Source organism: Leguminivora glycinivorella, chromosome 3, assembly GCF_023078275.1.
Source record: "Leguminivora glycinivorella isolate SPB_JAAS2020 chromosome 3, LegGlyc_1.1, whole genome shotgun sequence".
Taxonomy (NCBI): domain Eukaryota; kingdom Metazoa; phylum Arthropoda; class Insecta; order Lepidoptera; family Tortricidae; genus Leguminivora; species Leguminivora glycinivorella.
This window is the reverse complement of record NC_062973.1, coordinates 20,040,506-20,060,185: the sequence shown is the minus strand read 5'-3', so window position 1 is coordinate 20,060,185 and position 19,680 is coordinate 20,040,506. Positions and strand designations below refer to the sequence as shown.

The 19,680-nt window shown below is 35.0% G+C and overlaps 1 protein-coding gene across 2 annotated transcripts in view; it reads left to right on the top strand.

Annotated features, from left to right (window-relative positions):
• The window catches only part of LOC125242691, a 346,473-nt gene that overhangs the window by 210,412 nt on the left and 116,381 nt on the right, over positions 1–19,680 (top strand). For both annotated transcript variants that reach the window (XM_048151563.1, XM_048151564.1), the window contains exons 2-3: positions 3,619–3,672; positions 13,715–13,744. In XM_048151563.1, the coding sequence (XP_048007520.1) occupies positions 3,619–3,672; positions 13,715–13,744 (84 nt within the window). The remainder of the gene's footprint in view (positions 1–3,618; positions 3,673–13,714; positions 13,745–19,680) is intronic.

The following is a 19,680-nucleotide window of genomic DNA, read 5'->3' as shown; positions in this document are numbered from 1 at the left end:
ATGTTTGGTCGGCTAGAGCCGATTCCGGGTCGATAGGTTTGGGAAAACCTTTAGTCGACTTTACTTCATCTTTCCTACTCACGTGTCGTAAAATATAAGTATATACAGTCAAGTGTAAAAATATGGGTGTACACATCTTACTCAAAAATGTGTCCTATAGCATCTTAGTCCGGTGTAATAAGAGCGTAGTACCATATTTATGAGACGATTATTTCGATACGTATTTTTGCACTTGACTGTACCACGCGCGATTAGCACTCATGACAGTGTCAAAATTCATCAAATACGCTGTAGACAGCTAATGTCATGTCAGTGTCAAAAACATTTCTGCGAACAAATCCACTGTTTGTTTACATTGTTACATAAATTATAATATGATCGCGGCGGCGAGGCCGGCACCGGAGCGTGGCGTCGCGGTCACCGCGACGGTGTCTGATCGCCGGTCACTGATAAACGGTGATGCTTGACCAATTTGACCATACTGTTCTGTGGTTACGGCGCAACACCTGGGCCTTTTTTATACTACGTCGGTGGCAAACAAGCATACGGTCCGCCTGATGGAATGCGGTCACCGTCACCTTTGGACGCCTGCAGCTCAAGGAGTATTACGTGCGCGATGCCAACCCCATTAGAACCTTGTACACTCCTTTATGATGTGTTGAGTACACAGCAAAAAAGAGTGTACAAGTTCTAAGGAGGGTTTGGGTTGCCGACGACTCGACTCAAAGAAGGTCCTTCCGTCCCATCCCCAGCACACCACACCCTCGTTGAGCTCTGGTAGCCTTACTCACCGGCAGGAACACAACACTATGAGTATGGTCTAGTGATATTTGGCTGTGGTCTTCTGTAAGGCGAAGGTACTTCCCTAAGTTGGGGTAATATGGATCGAATGTCGCTTGAGACTTTCAAAGGTCATAATATATCTAGGTATTAGGTATTACAATTACAATTCCTAAGGGAGTCGTAAAGCAGCAGTTCTCAAAAAGTTTGTACATAGCCACGTCAGCAAATTTTAATTGATCCTATTGAACATTTAGTGATATAAGTCGACTTTCGTAAGATATATACAGGATTAAGAAAATAATTGTTAATAATTAAGAAAATATAGATACTAGAGAACCTTAATGACCAAATAAAACTTAATAAAATCTCAATTCATGAAATAAATCTTGGTAATAAAAAAGGAATAAAAAAAAAAACTTTTTCCTTAATGTTTGTACAAACTTTTCGAGAACTGCTGAAATCATTTGAACTATGTACGAGTATAAACTATATAATAATATTATTAATACATTTACCTGAAATGCCGTAATTAAATAACGTTTATGTATTACTAACTTTTGCCCACGGCTTCGCTCGCGATAAATTCGAATTTTGCGGAATGCTCAATACAAACGTCCACCCCCCATTTTAAGGAAATGGGGGTTATAAAGAGACAAAAAGTAGCCTATGTCACTATCCATCCCTTCAACTATCTCCACTTAAAAGATCACGTCAATTCGTCACTCCGTTTTGCCGTGAAAGACGGACAAACAAACAGACACACACTTTCCCATTTATAATATTATGTATGGATTCTTGTATGTTTTTTTAAATAAGTGTTGAATTGTGGTTTAGATTAAATAGGCAAGTAGTTAGTGGTCATTTAGGTACGTCTTTACCGCAACTCAGGAATATTTATTCAATGAACATATTTCTAGAAAACAGAAAACAGTGTCTTTAAATGCAGACATTAATGCTAATTACATTTGATTCCAATTTTGAACACAGACTACATTCTAGTTAGGAACTTTATATTATAACATAACATCAATTTCTTGTAGGTAAAGTTAGAACCATAAGGCCCTGTTACTTTAACAATTACTTAATTTTGATACATATTCATATTTCATATCAGAACAATATAAAATTCAGACTTGAAACTTAAGGAAAGTTAGTATTAAAAAAACCTTATAGCAAAAAATGCCCGACGAGCCGAACTAGGTAATATGCAGACATTAAACGTCGATACGAACTCTACATTATGCTCTGGGTTCTAGACTTAGTCCAAAACGTTGATAGACTAGAAATAAAGTATGATCATTCGTTTAATGCCTACAGTACTGGACAAAATTCTTCATACACCGACATAAAAAAATAAACTTTCTATCATAATTTCTCTACCCTTAAACTTAACATCACAGTTGTGTTGAAAACTTTTGGCTAATTTCATGGCGTACAACATACAGACAACAATATATCAATGATTGTACAATTATTGTTTTACATGGGTATAAATATAAATATTAGTACTTTTGGCTTTGGACAAATTTGATCATACAGTAATTAAAATACGAATGAAATGCAATGTATTAGTGTGTATGGCTTTCATCTGCTTTAGATATGGCTGCTTGTCTCGGAGGAACATTTTCAGGTACAAACTGAAGGTATTTATCTAACCCAAGCTTTTTCCTGTGTGCCTACTAAAGTAGGCAAAGTGGGTATAATTCAGAATAACATTTGATATTTTCTTTGTTTTTCCAAAAACTTCCTTAAATTTTGGCTAGGATTGATAACATGAGACTATGTCAGCCATTGAAGCTACTTAATCCTACGAATCACAACGAACGCATGAAATAGACATACTAGTATTTTCTTTCAGTCATCTTTTCATATATATTCAGACGGGCGATGGCTGAAAGATAATACCAGTATGTATATCTCATGCGTTTATTATGATTAATAGGAATGAATTGCTTGAATGGCTAACATAGTCTCATGTAATCAATCCAAGCCAAAATTTAAGGAAGTTTTTGGAAAAATAAAGAAAATATCAAATGTCATTCTGAATTATACCCTCTTTGCCTACTTCAGTAGACACACAGGAAAAAGCTTGGGTTAGATAAATACTTTCAGTTTCTAACATAAAATGTTCCTCCGAGACAATCAGCGATATCTAAAGCAGATGGAAGCAGGTGGTGGAGTACGTTCGCCGGAAGACTGGCTACACGCTGAGGGTGCAACAGCTGCAGTCGCGCCATTACGTGCACTTCACTTCATTTGTTGTGCGCGTGCCGCGCACGCTGCAGGCAGCAGGCAGACGACGCAACGGAGCCACGCTGTTACGTCGTCGCCCAAATCTAATGTTTAATTTGTTTATTTTTTGTATGTCTTTTGTATTATTTTTTTTGTAAGTCTTGTTTTGTATTTTTGTAGTTTCACAGTGCCTTGGTGTAAACTGTAATGCTGTGTTACTTTTTGATTAAATAAATAAAATATGACAGCCATACACACTACTACATTTCATTTCATTCGTATTTTAATTACTGTATGATCAAATTCGTCCAGAGCCAAAAGTACTGATATTTATATTTATACTCATGTAAAAAAATAATTGTACGATCATTGATATGTTATTGTCTGTATGTTGTACGCCATGAAATTAGTTAAAAGTTTTCCAATACAACTGTGATGTTAAGTTTAAGCCTAAGGGTAAAGAAATTATGATAGAAAGTTTATTTTATATGTCGGTGTATGAAGAATTTTGTCCAGTACTGTATATAATTATATGTATATCATTATAGTATAAAGTATAATACCTAAACGAGTTTTACTAAAAAAAATTATTTCTTGTTTCAGCAATGTCGGCCGATGGGTCGACGACGGACATCAATGGACTACTCAACGACACAGGTGAGAACATAAAAAATGTCTTATTCTATTTGAACTACTGAAATAACTTGTTAAGGCTGCTTTCAAAAAAATCGTCAAAAGAATGTAAATTTGATAGTTTTAGTCGGTGAAATACTACACTTTCCGTTATCCAATAGATTTATTTAATTCAAGTTCCAGTTAGAGCATCTTATTATCTTGATTTTTATAAGACTGGATTTTTAAAAACTAACTCACTAAATTAATTATGAATTTTTCTCTAATGCACGTTTAGAAAAACGCACGTATAGAGCTGAATCAGTCGATCTTATTTGTAAAATTTGGACAATTTTGAATATTAAAACGGGTAAATTTATAATTCGTATATCCTGTACCACAATCATTTCAGACTACATTTTTATTATAGGGTTTTGAAAAAGAGTAAACTAGCCTAAGGCGAATTCAATTTTTTTCAGAAATTACCTAAAATTAAGTGACAATTTCTTTGAAAATCTACATCACATCGAAGTAAGTTTTGTACTAAATTAATCTGCAACGTTTACTTAAATTGCTGTTATGCCTTAGTGATTATAAATTGCTATTATTGATTTTTGCCAATTTTTTGAAAACGAGCCTTCACCGGTACAATTATTACCACTTTTGGACATTTTCTCATATTTTGTTAGACCAAGTAGAAAAAGTCCTATAATGTGATATATATTTATAAAGTACTCGCAAAGCCCTTTAATTTGATACCACACACGGTATGATCGAGCGTTCGGTTGCGATTTCACTATTTTTAACACGAAAGCCCTCTTAACAAAATTATTTAATTAGAAAATTACTTTGCTTGTTTTTCACCATCTAGCGGCACATCTTGAAATTAAAATGTAAAGGATGTGAACTAGGGTGGTACCTTTGTCATATTCATTAGTAAGTAGTTTTGCAAAGTTTCGCTAGATGGCAGCCTATGCTACGTTCGTAAGAACTTCATCGAGTTTCCGCTAGGTGGCGCAAAAGTCAATCTTACAATTGACTCTGTGTATCCCACATAGATGGCGCTACTGGCGGAAAAACGTTTATAATAACAGCAAGCCAACCGTTCGGTGTTTATTGCTACTAATAACTGTAGAGAGATGGCGCTACTATTAACATTATTCAATATTCAGCTAGTGAAGCGAACGTGTTATTAGGTTTGCAATAAAGAGTTCCTCATGCAATTTAGGTACATATTCATTTTTAGTATTTTCTACAAAATAAGCTGTATGTAAAAAAATAAAGGCTGCCCGTATCCAAAGTACAAGCTTACCTACTTTAGGTACATACTTACCTAGTTTCCAGTTGCTGGTCAATAACGCTTCCTAGAAAGAAAGGCCGCGGCCGCACACTCACATATTTTCCTAAAATATTTCTCAATTTAATTTATTCTGTATTTTAATCCAATTTTATATTAAGTACATATATAATAAATAATCTTACATTGTATTTTCAAATCGATATGACATTGACACCTTTTGATTTCATATCATTTTCTTGTCAGACAAGATATGTCAGGCCGGACAGACAAAAAGAGTTTAATAAACCGAGGTATCGAATAACGATTTCCTTACTTTTATAGCCCATTTCGTGGGTCCACGAAAATCATGGAGGTCATCTGTTTTCTGGATTTTTTTATCGACCCCGGCACCCTAATCTTTCATGTCATAACACGAGGTGGTAGATTCTGCTCCTGTGGCGAGGCAATCCCAGATTAGTTATTGATCTCTTATAGTCCCGAAAACCGCCATGCTCCTTATCCACAACCGTTTATGTTTAATCAACCGACTTCGAGTCTTTTTGACCTTGATACTTTACATAGGTGGCGCATTTTCTCATGTGTTGCCTCCGTAAGACTTATACCTAAGTGTATTACCTTCCTGCCATGTAAATCAGTGTTGTTACACATATACGTCACGCGACGAAGCCCTATGACCTATTGAGTAACTATAGAGCTATTAAATAATGGGATTAATTGTAACTACCGCGTGAACGACCCATTTAGATACACACACGAGTATCAATAATAGGCGGAAGGAACAACGTTCCTGAAGAGCCAATCCGGAAATTCTTAAAGGTACTAATAGAGACCTACACTACTAAGTACCGTGTACATAATGTATAAGTACCATCCTATAGGGTTTAGAATCTGTTTGTTATGCTATCAGAAAACATCGAGAATGGAACGGTAGACTGAAATTCTGACATTTTTGACCCATAGTCTGTTTAAATAGCCTGTGCACAGAAATTGCTAGAAAAGTTACGAGTCACGACGTCTGATTATTACACTTTCTTGAAATTGAATTAGGTAAGAAATTATAATTATTATATAAGTATTATATTGAAGTATATACCTGAAATCTGAAATTACCACTGACATAATAATTACATAAAGCACTGTTGCGAAGCGTAAATGTATCCTAAATAAACTATGATTTACAATAGGTATATCACCTTGTACCGTTCAGTACAAGTGTACCCTACAAATACAATTATAGACTTTAGAAAACTATCCATCAGTTACTTAGCTTTTACCAGAACGTATTCCGCCCAATAAATTTAAATAGGCATCAACACCTACTCGTTATTAAGAACAGTCTCTATGTCACAATTACTGAGAACATAAATGTGAACATAACTCACGATTTCATGGTGTTCTTGACACTTCGTCAACTGGTATAAGTTGATCTCTGGTTAGAAATACCTGTCGAAGGTGTTAAGATCAATATCAGTTCTGGTTTGTAACCAATGAACTAATCATGATGTCATAGTGTTTCCAAGTCACATAATTATGACGCCAAATACGTTTTTATTCACGAGAACCGCATCCGGTTTTTTACTCACAAAAGTTTGTTTTGGTGTGACGTCTGTGATGTCTGGTGTATAAACCCCACTTGATAACAACGTCAACGTTGTGATCACTTTTGGGTCACAACGGCTATCGTACTGCGTAGTATCTGATAGATTTATCATACCTACATGACCTATATATATCCTGAGATTTTCATCCGTTTAGGACGGATGTGATTAAGCTGCAATCGGCATGGAAAAATGATTGTTTTTCGGATATTTTCATATATAAATCATTACTTCAGTTAACTTATAGGTATTTCCACTTGGCCATCTGTCGCCATTTTCTGTATTGTGTTTGCCTTTAAATATTCGAACTGGCATTCCTAGCATCTTTATCATAATCATCCCTTTATCGCCTAAGTGCGTTTTCACATTATCCGATCCGATATCGGATGTAGGACCGATATCCCATACATTGAAGCCGCCATCTTTGATTTTTACTATTGAAATCCTTCCGACATCCAATATCGGATCGGATAATGTGAAAACGCACTAATACTGTGCTAGTCTCATTCAGAAGTGACCAGCAATCTTCCGAATATAGCCCACCTGACGAGCCAACGGATACCTATAGTTAGCAGTGTTTCCTTGACGCTAAACCACCTGACTTTCTTACATAATATAGGCGATGCACAAACGTGGCTCACAAAACATGTATTTTCAACAATTAGTGCTAACCTGCCACGTGGAACAGCGGTAGTCTATTGTTCTGGAACTGCGTCAATGGCCGAGATGTTTCATAATAATTTTAGGAAAGCAAAACATCCAGTGGAGTTTAGTTAAGATGTGAACGCCTTGATGCGGAGCAGAAAATAAGTACAAATTGAAACTATTTAAATGAATAAAAGCTACGCTAAGCTACATGTGCGTTGCGATTGTGAAAAATGTGGACACAAAAGAGAAACTGTATTTAAATATCATAATTACGTTATTGAAACTCCTGTAGCCAGTATTACTACTGGGTTACCCCAGAGGTAGTAATTTCTTCATATCTCGTAGGGCTCCATGGCTAATGCATGCCTTGATGCAAGATTCTCCTGAGTCACTATCACTTCCTGCATATTTTTTTGTAAATTGAAATGAAATGTTAGGTTAAAGTTGTTAGAAATGGCCTACCCTTAAAATAATTATTTACCTCACTGACTTCCTCAGCAACTCAAACCGAGATAGTAATTTTAACAACATAACTTAGGTGAACAGTTTTCTATATTTACCCAAGCAACTCGTATTTCTCAAACACTGTGCAACTTGTTGTTTATTGTTGGCTAAACGTACTGTTTAAATTGCTGGTTCAGACACTTACTTTATTGGGCTATTACGTAGAATTGCGTGGTCAATCAGTTGTAGATATGAAATTGCCAGGTATCGTATCACAAGAACCCGACCTCCGCCTTCGATGAATAATTCATCGTATAGGTATCTTATTTATTTATTCAAGTCATGGAACTCAAAAACCATTACATAACCGTTCCTTAATCCTTATTCCTTATCCCACCAACAGATCGGTAGCTTGTGTTCACGAGAATTCATGAAACATCTCCGTTCAACACTTCAACTCTTTAAGATGGGCTTGGTCATACACATCTGTTGTCGCGGTCGGTAGTTTACCACTTTACAATCCATGGTACCTACCTATTGTGGCGAAGAAAACAATTCCGAACTAAATGAGGATGCGGTCTTTTATGTTTCTTCAGAGAAACGTGTTCTGAAGTACGTTCATAAAGTTATCAGGTGTAGTAATAATAGTGGAAACATTTACGGAAATAGGAAAAATGTTTTTCCTGAGTCACAACAATTACCCCAATGATTAATTCACGACGCAATGGTTGTGTTAATTATTTGTCTGGGAGTTAATTGTGCGTCACGGTCATAAATATGTGAACAATTTAGATGCTTATGCCGTAGGAATAGAGAGTAAATGTGTAGACTAATTTTAGATTGTGTCAGCATCCGTGTGGCGGTAATATGATATATGTCATTGTAGATAATTAGTGCTGGTAATAAGGATGGATTAAAATGACACTATATAAGAGTATCTACCGGTATACGGGTGTATGAGTAAAGTTTGGGTTGCCTAAGATAGCATTACGGCTACTTCACACTTCGTATTTATAGGTAATCTCCCTTTTCCCCAGCTATAAGGGTACAGCCGGGGACTGTGGATATGATAAGTTCCTAGCTAGCCCAACCAAAGTTACGAACTCAAAAGTTTTGCTCATCGCATTTCCCTTTACTTACCCACCTTTTTGATGGTTGGCCTATAATATGTACTTCATCGTAGGTACTATAGTATGAGCATGGAGACGGCCGCTGCAATGAAATGAAGGCACCGCTGTTCTATGTATGAAACCTCAGCTTAAAGACAGGGTAGGGTAGGAGCACCTTGTTTTGCAAATTCGTATAATAATATAAATCTCGAGCCCTCTAATAAGGAGGTTACCTTTTAAATATGAAATCAATAACTAACAAATGTAAACAAAGGAATAAAACAGTGTTATTTAGGTACTAAATAAAACAAATGTGTGTCTCAACAAAGTCAAACAATATCACTGTTTTAAACGACGTAGATGAACTGATTAAAACCAGTAATTTATGCCAGTCAGGTTAACGTCCTCCATACAATACAAATAAATATTTATTTTACGCCATTTGATTGCTACGTCACTAATATAAGACGCAAATATGTAGTTCAAATCTTCCTGAATTGTTCATTCTGTCTTTTTCATTTCCTTACCTAATCAAAATGACATATAATCATAGAACACCAATACGACATAGGCTACTTTTATTTTTACTACTAAATAGTTTAAAGAAATACGCAAGTGAATCTTGATTAAGATACAGAGGTATGTTGCGTCTATCTGCTTCCTTGTACGCAAAATGAACAAAGAACATCTTTTGTGTTAAATTATGTATTATGTTATGTAGCGTGCTAGCATACCTAAACAAAGACTAAGTAAATAGAGACTATGGGGGTAAATAGCTTTGCCAGTAAGGACTTAGTTAGTACCTACATATGATAATATCATAATATCCTTTTTGCGGAATTTTATTCTGTTAGGCATGCGAAGATCCTGGTTAAAACAAATAGATAGTCATTCCACCCCCACCATTCTCCCAAAGAATAAGCCTAGCGATACAACGAGGAAATGCGGCCATTGTCTACAGCATCATGCCTAAGAAGTTTACCTAGTTTTTAATAGTTTTAGTTTATGTAGTTTGGTATTTATTTTTAGATTAAGGTTTAGTATTATGATTAGTACTATATGTTTTATTTTCAGAGTGTTATTATCAGAATCTAAATTAATTCATGATTTAATGTGGACACCTGATATTCCAATCTAAGATTTCTTTTTCACATTCCATCGCATATTTTATGAAACACATTTAGATTTGTGACTTTCTCATAATGTGACATAAAATTGTATAAGTATACTTATATTCTTTCTTCATATGTTTATCTACAAAGTTACCAAAACAAACTACTAGTGTGAGATATAGGTCACACATGTCTTTTACTACGTCAACATCTGTCCAGGCACAAAGAATAACACTATTTAAAGGAGCCGACCTAAATTGCGGGAGGTCCAGCAAAATAGTCATCGTGTAGGTAGATATAGATAGACCATATTAGTTTCGTTTGGTCAGCAGTGTCGTTAATATACGACGTCGGATGTTTTCAAGGCTTGGGGTAATTTCGCCTTCTTCTCTTTCTTTAGGGACCATATACTCTATGGAAGACAGTCATCAGACGTGAAATGAGTATCAACTAGTTCGTCCGTTCCGTCCCATCTTAAGGTTCTCCATCCATTTGTTGTTTTTGTTTTACTCATTTCCTTGTCTCCTTTTCGTCTGGACTTCTCGTTTGTTATTTTACCATTAGACCCTTGAAGGTGACTATCTTATGGTGTTGATGTTGACTGCAGTATTGCTATTGTAGTGCGACTACTGCCTTTATATATCAAAGCTATAGTTTCTTGATACAATAGGTGACGGATTTAACATTCTAATCAAGACCCGCGCAATTTATAGGCTTCTTTTTATTCCACTTCCTTTACTCACAGAGAATAAGACTAAGATAGCTTACCTAGTTTGGAAGCTATTTGAAAAGTACAGCGCAGACTTTACAAGATGTGGTTTGACCCAAATGAAGCGGCGCCAAGCGCGTTGCCACACAAGGTGTAAGGTTTCACCGAGCTACAAGGAAAACTTAGGTTTTTCCTAGTCTTGACATTTGCAGACAAGTTATTATATCCGTGCGGCCTCAATAAACTATTTTCCTTGCGTAAAAAGGTGTTATATAACTTCGCATTGTTGCCCTATAAATTCTGAACACTCTTGCTCAAGTCATTCAGTCTCATTAACGCTTTGCAGATTCTTAAAACTCCCTCTTTTAAATAAATCTCGAACTGTACCTAATTCCTATATAAAATATGAAGAACACGCTATTACACACACCTAAGCGTATTAAATTTTAGGGAAAACGTACTACCTCATACCAAATCTATGCTCATATCGATATGTCAGAAAGGTTTTACCATAACAGCCACGAGTATGTAGAATCTTATGTTTGTGCGAAAACTCTCTAACAAACTAATAATATGATCAATTTTATATAAATAATCTATCGAATAGCAAATACAGCTTCCTGCTTGGGTTGTTTAGATAAGTTTATTTATAAGCCCGCCTGTTGTCACCCTAGTTTGTTAATTTCATTGGATCTAACTGTATCTTATGTTTTGTAGTGTGCAATAAAGTATTTTATTATTATTATTATATAATACCGTACTACCTAATTTCCTAATTAACCTACCTGACCTATTACTGCTACCTGTCGAACTAGATCAACCCATAACATATTCAATTTATTTTGTTTTAAAACAAGAATAACTGATAACTCACAAGACTTGTCCGACGAAATAAGCTCACTGACACAAAACTAGTACAATCACGCTCAATTTCTCCAAGCACCATTAACCTATGATGAAACATCATCAGCTCATTACAGTCGTTATCTCAGCGTGTGGATTATTCCGCATGTTATCAAGGGTCAAGTGGTGTTTTTTCTCTCGCCCCCCCGTGGCTCAATAAACGCTATCTGGGTTTCCGTAATACTAGTTGTTTAGGTTGCGTAACCGGGCTATATTGGGGGTATTTGACACTTCGCTGACGTCTCAATTTCGATGCTGACGTGTTTGGTCAATGCCGCTAACGATGTGCTTATAATAGAGCTTTCAGTGATGATATTTTGCTAACTGGGAGTCCACCAACGTGTATCACTCTCTTCGCAAAATATTTGAGATCAAAAACGAACAAAACATAAAGGCCTGACCGTGGCGACTAGTGCAAAAAAAAATTCGGAATGCATTCTTCTCGGTAACGATGAAACCAGTTTTAGATGGGATAGGTCAAAATAACCAGTTGACCTATACAAGTTAATTTATAATGCGACCAAAAATGTAGATTTTACAATCGCTGTGGAACAAATGTATCTAGTTAACATAAATAAGCTTCTCTAACGAAATGTGTTAGTTGAATGTCATCCAATAGGCCATATGGAGTTTCAACGGACTTCCTGCTTGGAAATGGAATATAAAACCAACATTACCCTCTCCCATGACTGACCAGATAAGATCCATAATGTTTTCTATGCGTTTTTTTAACTGATGGTTGTTGTTACACGTTGTTCAACGTTTTTTTTTATCCACAGCGATAAAACAGTCAAAACGCTTCTTGCTTTAAACCCTTTTGATATCAGTTATCACCAACGAGTGACGGTTTCATATCGTATTAGGGCATTTTCAGAATTTGGGTTCCCCCCAATTAGCAAAAGTTGTTAACAAAAATTAACTTGCTGTCAGTTTTGTGACGACAATTAAGCATAAAATCTGTCTAAAAATTTACTTTTTTCACACTTTGAATGTAGATTATCGCTTATACAATATTTTTATTGAAATTTCATTCTTAATTATCGTCACAAAACTGACAGTGAGTTAATTTTTGTTAACAACTTTCGCTAATTGGGGGGTCCCAAATTCTGAAAATGCCATTAACAATTTAATTTACTACAATTGACGAAGGCTTATTAGTAGGTACCTATTAATTTATCTATTATTTTAGGATGCGGAAGATCGAAAAATGTGGAGAAGAATGAGTAATAAAGCGGACCTTTGCGCTAATAGGCCGGGAAAAGAAAAAGATAACATTTTATTTGTCCAGAAACTATAACGTAAATGTTAACATACCGTACCAACTGACGTAAAGTATTGATCGAACTTAATATGCATTATCTACTTATGGTAAATATTTTAGTGCGTAACTTATTATTGTTAAAATTTGGGCCGTCTCATGTAATCATAGTATTGTTGTGCTATCAATGGTTCGACTTTGATAGAAACGTGCGTCAGTGACGACCTTTTCTCGACAAATATTTACTGCTGGCTTATCGCAGTGAGAAATAAACCAGTGTTACTATACAAAATAGGCTGACATTCTTGATAAACATGTTTAGATTTCAGCTCGGTGACAAGTTTTCTAAAGAAAATATTGTAGCTGTATTCACGCGTCTCTGGACATTTTATTACTCTTACATTTCCTACTACTTAAAAGGAGGATCCATAGTACATTATGTCATACTGCTAAAAGGGGGATACCACAGTTCATTAATAGCAGTAGGTAATTGTGTTATCAGTAGGTCAATGGCAGTTAATCTACTGTGCTAATTATAGAAACGGCGCCACTCTTATCAATTATCAGTCTCGCTTCCGATAAACTAGGATACGGTTTTCGCAACGATTTTAATAATGGATAACATTTCATAAAGCATTTTTATTGCATTTTTTTAACTTGTGTTAGGTATCATCCATTGATTTATCCACGTGATAAAATAACCGCATCTTTTTATCACCTAGGCATTGATTAACCGTTTTATCAATCTATCGCATTGACAAGAATGACAATAACATAAAATTGCTTAATCTTTTCTAGGGCCGATTCTTTTTTTTTTTCAAATTGTACCTACTTGTAAAGAAAAGTCCTCATAATGTATCAATTAATTATTCATTTACACGCTTCTAAATATGTTTTAATCAATGATATTTTATTGTGTTATTGTTAAGTTTGTGATACATTTTGTGTTTTGTCTATGCACGCATTCCATAGATCATTTACTCACTTATGCTTTTTTCTATTTCAGAATCAGATCTCACCGGCCTATCGCATGTTGGTAAGTACTCGTTTGTCGAATATTTGTTAACATATCACGTCCATATGTGTACGTTTTCAATTCCAATAATGATCGTTTATTTCATGCAGTAAATAAAAACCAATTTAAATACATACAATCAGAACAAATAACAAATACGGAGTAATAGTTATTTGCTTTACAAGGGAGCAAAGTTGTATTGATACCGAAGCAAGCGAAAAATTCCTATATTAAACATAAACTTTGCCACCGAGTGAAACACAAAATTTTTCACCACACCGACACGAACAAAATACTGACTAAATCATCAAACTAAATCTATTCCAGAAATCTATTCAATATTTTTATGATTCGTAATAATTATTTATAGGTAAATTCTACCAGCCAGCTCAAGGCATCAAGTTAATATTTGTTGCACACTTGTGGATAAAATGCAATTTTGCTATTCGTTTTCGAATAGCAAAATTGATTTTTACCAGTTGGTGTGGTGAAAAATAAAAGAAAGAAAATCACCTGGACTTAAAAATAAATATTTCAATGTCGGTCACCAACACCTTGTTTACAAATACAAGTCAATCGGGACTATTACATAACTTCCAATTCATTTCACCTTGAATGTGACAATCCTACTTACTTCATACTGGATTTAAACATTGTTCTCCGTAAATTGGACCGTCTATAAATAGCAATAGGTCACGTAATGTTGTGTAATAGACCGTTTTCAGCGTGTGTGGGAAATACCAATAGCTTGGAATGGGTCGAAGGTCTTATTTTATAGTGATCTTGGAATTGTTGCATTTTGCTAAGATTAGCTAGGAATGTGTCTATAATAAAGTCTTGTAAACATAATTATATTTCGGTAACGGGGAACAACACCTTGATGTAGGTATGGACACACATACCTACCACAGGTTTCGAGAACAACCAAGATTGCGTAACTTTCGCTATGAGACTACCCCGAAAGTGGCGAATAAATTTGCTATTTCATACATTTTAATTGGTCTGATTGGTATCTATTGCTAATCTAGGTACAGAGGAGAGTAGCCTTTTTCACAATTACATAGTAGATTCCAAAGTAAAAGTTGCTGAGTAAATATGTACCTATGTAGGTATTCACCCCGCCAGTTAAATATTGCATGCGATGACAATGACTAAAAAAACAGCTTTTATTTTGCTTTTTTTCTTCTTCCTCGGTTCCTCGTGACTGAGGGTCGCGACCACATGAGTTCGTTATTTTGTACACCAAATTGGAAACCCTTATTTAGCACGTTTCCTGATTTCATGGCAGCATTGTCGATTTACATTATACGAAAATAACAATTTTGAAGCAGACGATGAACTAAAGTGACATTAAACTTAATCATAATCAATCTTAACTAATTAATATTATTAGCTCAATTTTAAATTAAATAACACATTCTTGTAACCTAATAACGCTGTCATGCTTTAGCTAGGTATACCGAATAATATATTATTCATGATTGATATTAAAGTTACTAGAAATAATACGTACAATGGTTATAAAACTATCGATAAATATCTGAATGAACTGTTCAGGCATGCGGAATTGGTATACGCGTTTAATATTAGTTAATTGCCTAGACGAGACGGCTCAGACCCAAGAATACCTATTACTGTGCGAATCGCACTAAAAATATACTGACTATTGGCGGCAAGTCGATACTTGCTATAGCAACAGAGATACGTATCTATTAAAATGTTAAACATTAAAAGCTATTGATTTTAGTTATAGAAAAGAAACTGGAAAGGACACCCGACGAAAAGGTGACTGACTAAAAGATATTTAATGTCACACACAGGTTGAACGCGATTAATTAACATTTTTTTACCTCGTTTCCAACGTTTCGCGGAAGACTGACGTCCCAGAAAAGTGTCACGAAACGAAACAAACGAAACGAAACGTTGAAAAAGAAGTAAAATAATCAAAAATTGAAATAAGATACGAATAGTTATTTGTTATACGTTAACGCCGAACGTGGAATTGAAAAACGAGCAAGTGAAAGGATTCTATAGTTAATAATAGAATAAAAAGATATTAAAGAAAATAAGGTCACCATCAGTGGCGAATGCCGGATTCGAACCGGCGTCTCTAGCAATCCGGGCTAACGCCATGAACCCTTTTAGGCCACCACGTCATATATAATAGTAGTGTGACTACTTAAAAACAGAAATCAAAATATGTGTAAATAATAATTTGATTTGTTCCCATAGTTGCGTAAGTGAAATAATAATTAATCGAGATCGACCTGTGTGTGACTTTAAATATGTGTACAAAGCGCGAGAACTTAAAGTTTTATATTGAGTAAGAGATGATATGAAAGTGAAAGGAAAGCAAGTGAATGCTGACATGACCGGCGATAGAGAATTAGAGATGTATGAAAGATGAAGCCATGGTGCCCCGACCACAAATTATTGGGATGAAGGCAAGCGAATACTGATGAGACAACTAGAATCAGATTATGTACCTTGTTCGTTGGTTCTTACATTACACTGGTTATAGTTTGGCGCCAATGTTTCATGTAAACAAAACAAAACGTCGAATATCTGTGACTAATGTCCGTCCCAAACAACACTCTTAAAATAGAAAGAGACTGAAACTATCGGGCATTATTTTCACGGTTCTGTTTTTTTCCTATTTGGCAGTCTAACAAACGTATGCAGCCACGCATACTATCTCATTTGTAGAGAAATAATTAAAAACAATCTCAGCTAAAAAAAAAAACTAGCACCGGGTAGAGATGCTCCGGGTGCAAAAGTGTCCATCATGATAGCTGAATGCTTAGCTGCGTCAAATTAAAGGTGAAGAGCCTTTGCCCTTGGAATTAATTATACAGACAGAAGTCTTGGGTTTTAAGTATATTGTAAACAAAATTGTTGTAAAAATAACCGAATTAAAATTATCAAACAACTACCAAAAGAAACAGGAAAAGGACCCTAATTGGGTGCGTTTTATTTTAACTCCCTTAAGTTTTGTTTAACTTCTTAGTACTCGGTTATTTTATTGTCCTCCGGCATCGTTCGTTTTATGATTCCGACCGCTGGCATTTCCGGACCCTCACATTAGAAAGAGTTAAATTTTGTTTTTATTGTAAAGCAAACCGAGTTTCATGCATATCTGCACAAAACTAAACAGTATGACATGAAGAAACAAAGGCTTGTCAGACAGACGGACAGATGGATAAATAAAGGTTAGAAATACAAATTAGTATCCTGAAAACCATACTTACTTAATAACCACATGTAGTGGCAAATGTTTTTCCTTCTTTTTTTCACGGAAACTCACGAATTTCTCATGTTATGTCAGTCAAAGTACAAGAAGTACTAACGTTGACCGAACTACCACGACAAAAATTGAACGTTTCCGGGAAAATTGTTGTGTATTACGTCTGTATTAATAAAACCATCCACGAAATATACCTGTTACCTTTTTTTATATTAAAGGAAAAAATGGAAAAATTTACGCTTCCGGCGGGACTAAAAAACCTGTTACCTGTTATAGAATATACCTGTCACCAACCACATGAGACTTGCGAAAAAAGTAAAGGTTTTTATCAATTAATAATATTTTAACCTCTAACCTCTCTAGTACTTCTTGAACAGCAATTGCTATCAGCGTTCTTGCTACATCTGGCCTTAGCCCAAATTACCATTGTACGAAGTCGAAGTACAACCAGTGTTCATTGGTTTATGGAAAATATTGAGAGTACAGAATAGATGTGACCCTATTGCGACGCATGCGATTCAATTGAGGCTCATAAGAGCAATTGATGTCACTCTGGCTTGGAGCATACACATAAGATCAGCGGTAAGCTGAGAACGGGCAGTAACCTAGCATTGAAAGAAAAACGAAAAAAAATTAACGCTCTAAGAAGCTTTGCGAAGTACTAAATTAAAAAAAATAATGTTTTTTTGCTGACAAATAAGACCGAAAACTAAAGTTGTCTGCAAATACAGTTTTTGAAATGGTTTAATCAAATAAAGGTCTACGGCAAGTGAAAAATATTTCACATAAATTATCAGAATTCATTAGACGATGTCAAAAAAGAAGCAACCAGTTCAAACTTAAAAGCATGCATTTTAAAACCAAGAAAATTTCGTAAATTGTAAAATATACTCCGAAAGCACCAAAAAAGGTGATATCTTTAACGTACTGTGAACATAGCTGAAGAACCAAAAGATAGTCTTGAAAGAATGGAATACCTCAAACGCAAGCTTGCAGATGAAGATGTGTCTGAAAAACATTCCTTGCGTATATTTGCAATTCACGTGATGAGATCGCATAAATTAACCAGCATATTGTCTGCGCAGTTGTTATTTATATATTAGTGTAAACAGGCTTAACAAAACAAACAAGTTATGGGCATTATCTCGTTAACATTGAATCCGTGATGTTATGTTTGATCATACTTTATAGAATTAGAAACAGAGTAAGAACATAATATTTATCAATGCATATAAACATGGAAATAATAACATTTACAACAAACATGAAGTCAGTAAGTATGTTAATCAATAAAGATTACTTATACTTAACGTTCAAGTAAATAAAGTTATCTATAATCTGTATAAAAGATAATTATCAAACAATGCGCATTTTTAAAACAAAAAGCAATAACTATGAATACCTACGAGACACCCTCTGATGACGGTTTTTAATCTTAAACAACATAGTTATGGAATCATTAAAGAATCGCATCAAAATAAAATAAATAAATCTCCAATAAATTACCAATCATCAATTTAATATCCTTTCGCATTAAATATTTTGTATTTCCTTTAGTCCAGATATTGGCATCCGACCAAAATTACCTTCGCCAATAACATTTACTACGTAAGAACGTCTTTATGATGTCTCCCGACAATTGGGTTTGTTTTATTTCCGAGTTCACGAGAGTTGAAACCGAGACCGTGATATTTGAGGTGGCAATGATCCAAGACGCCCTTTATAAGACAGCCAACATAAGTACCAGATATTTGCACAAAGAAAGTACCTAAGGACTGTATCGTTAAGTATAAGGACAAAACAAACCTCGTCTAAATGTTGACATGTGCATAATTTTGTATTATTATGTTCCGAGAGTATGATCTGAAGGTATTGGTAAGCACTATTTAATATAAGAAGGTCTGATATTTTTTTTATTTTAGGGACTTTATGGTACTTTCATTAAGGTCTAGCAAATAAATTTCGGACAACCCCTATCTGGCTTAATTTGAGAATATTTCAATGACTCTGTACGATTTCAACAAACAAAGGTTAATATGCTGCTAAAATATATTCTTTAAGAGTCCTCTTCGTGGTTTTTCAATTGGGTACTTGCAGAATGAATGCGGTGAATTTATATAATTTAAAAAAACGCATTTTTGAGCAACGTTCCGGATTGCCGTAAATTTTTGATGAGAGCAGGATAAGAGAAACAGATAAAAAATTAGCTATAGGCCAAAGTCTAATTAATATTCGTGGTGTTTGAACAGTGCCTAAACCAGATCGATATAAACAGTGTATGATAGTCAAATTCGACATCAAAGTCGGAGTTAGAGTAAGCACCATGCCACATTCTCTAAATGACCGCCATACACAGATCCTGAACTTTATATTTTTAAAATAACAGTGGCTGGACTATGTCCAGATATTCTGCTTTGTGGATCATGTGTCGTTGAGGTTCGCACCGTACAATTTTTTTTCACAATCGTATCGTCTTTTACGCACTTTGTGAATTTTTTAGTAGCATTTGTCCGGAATCGTAATTGGTACTCGGGAGGATTAAGTCAATACTGTCTAAACCATATGCTTTACGTCGAGTTTCTAGGACAAAATGTGTACCTTATTATGTGCCTTATTAAGCCCATGTCTTGTTATAAGAAAAAAAAAATAGCAAATAAATACGGCTACTCAAAGTTGTCTTCATACTTAACGATACAGTCTTTAATACATCAAA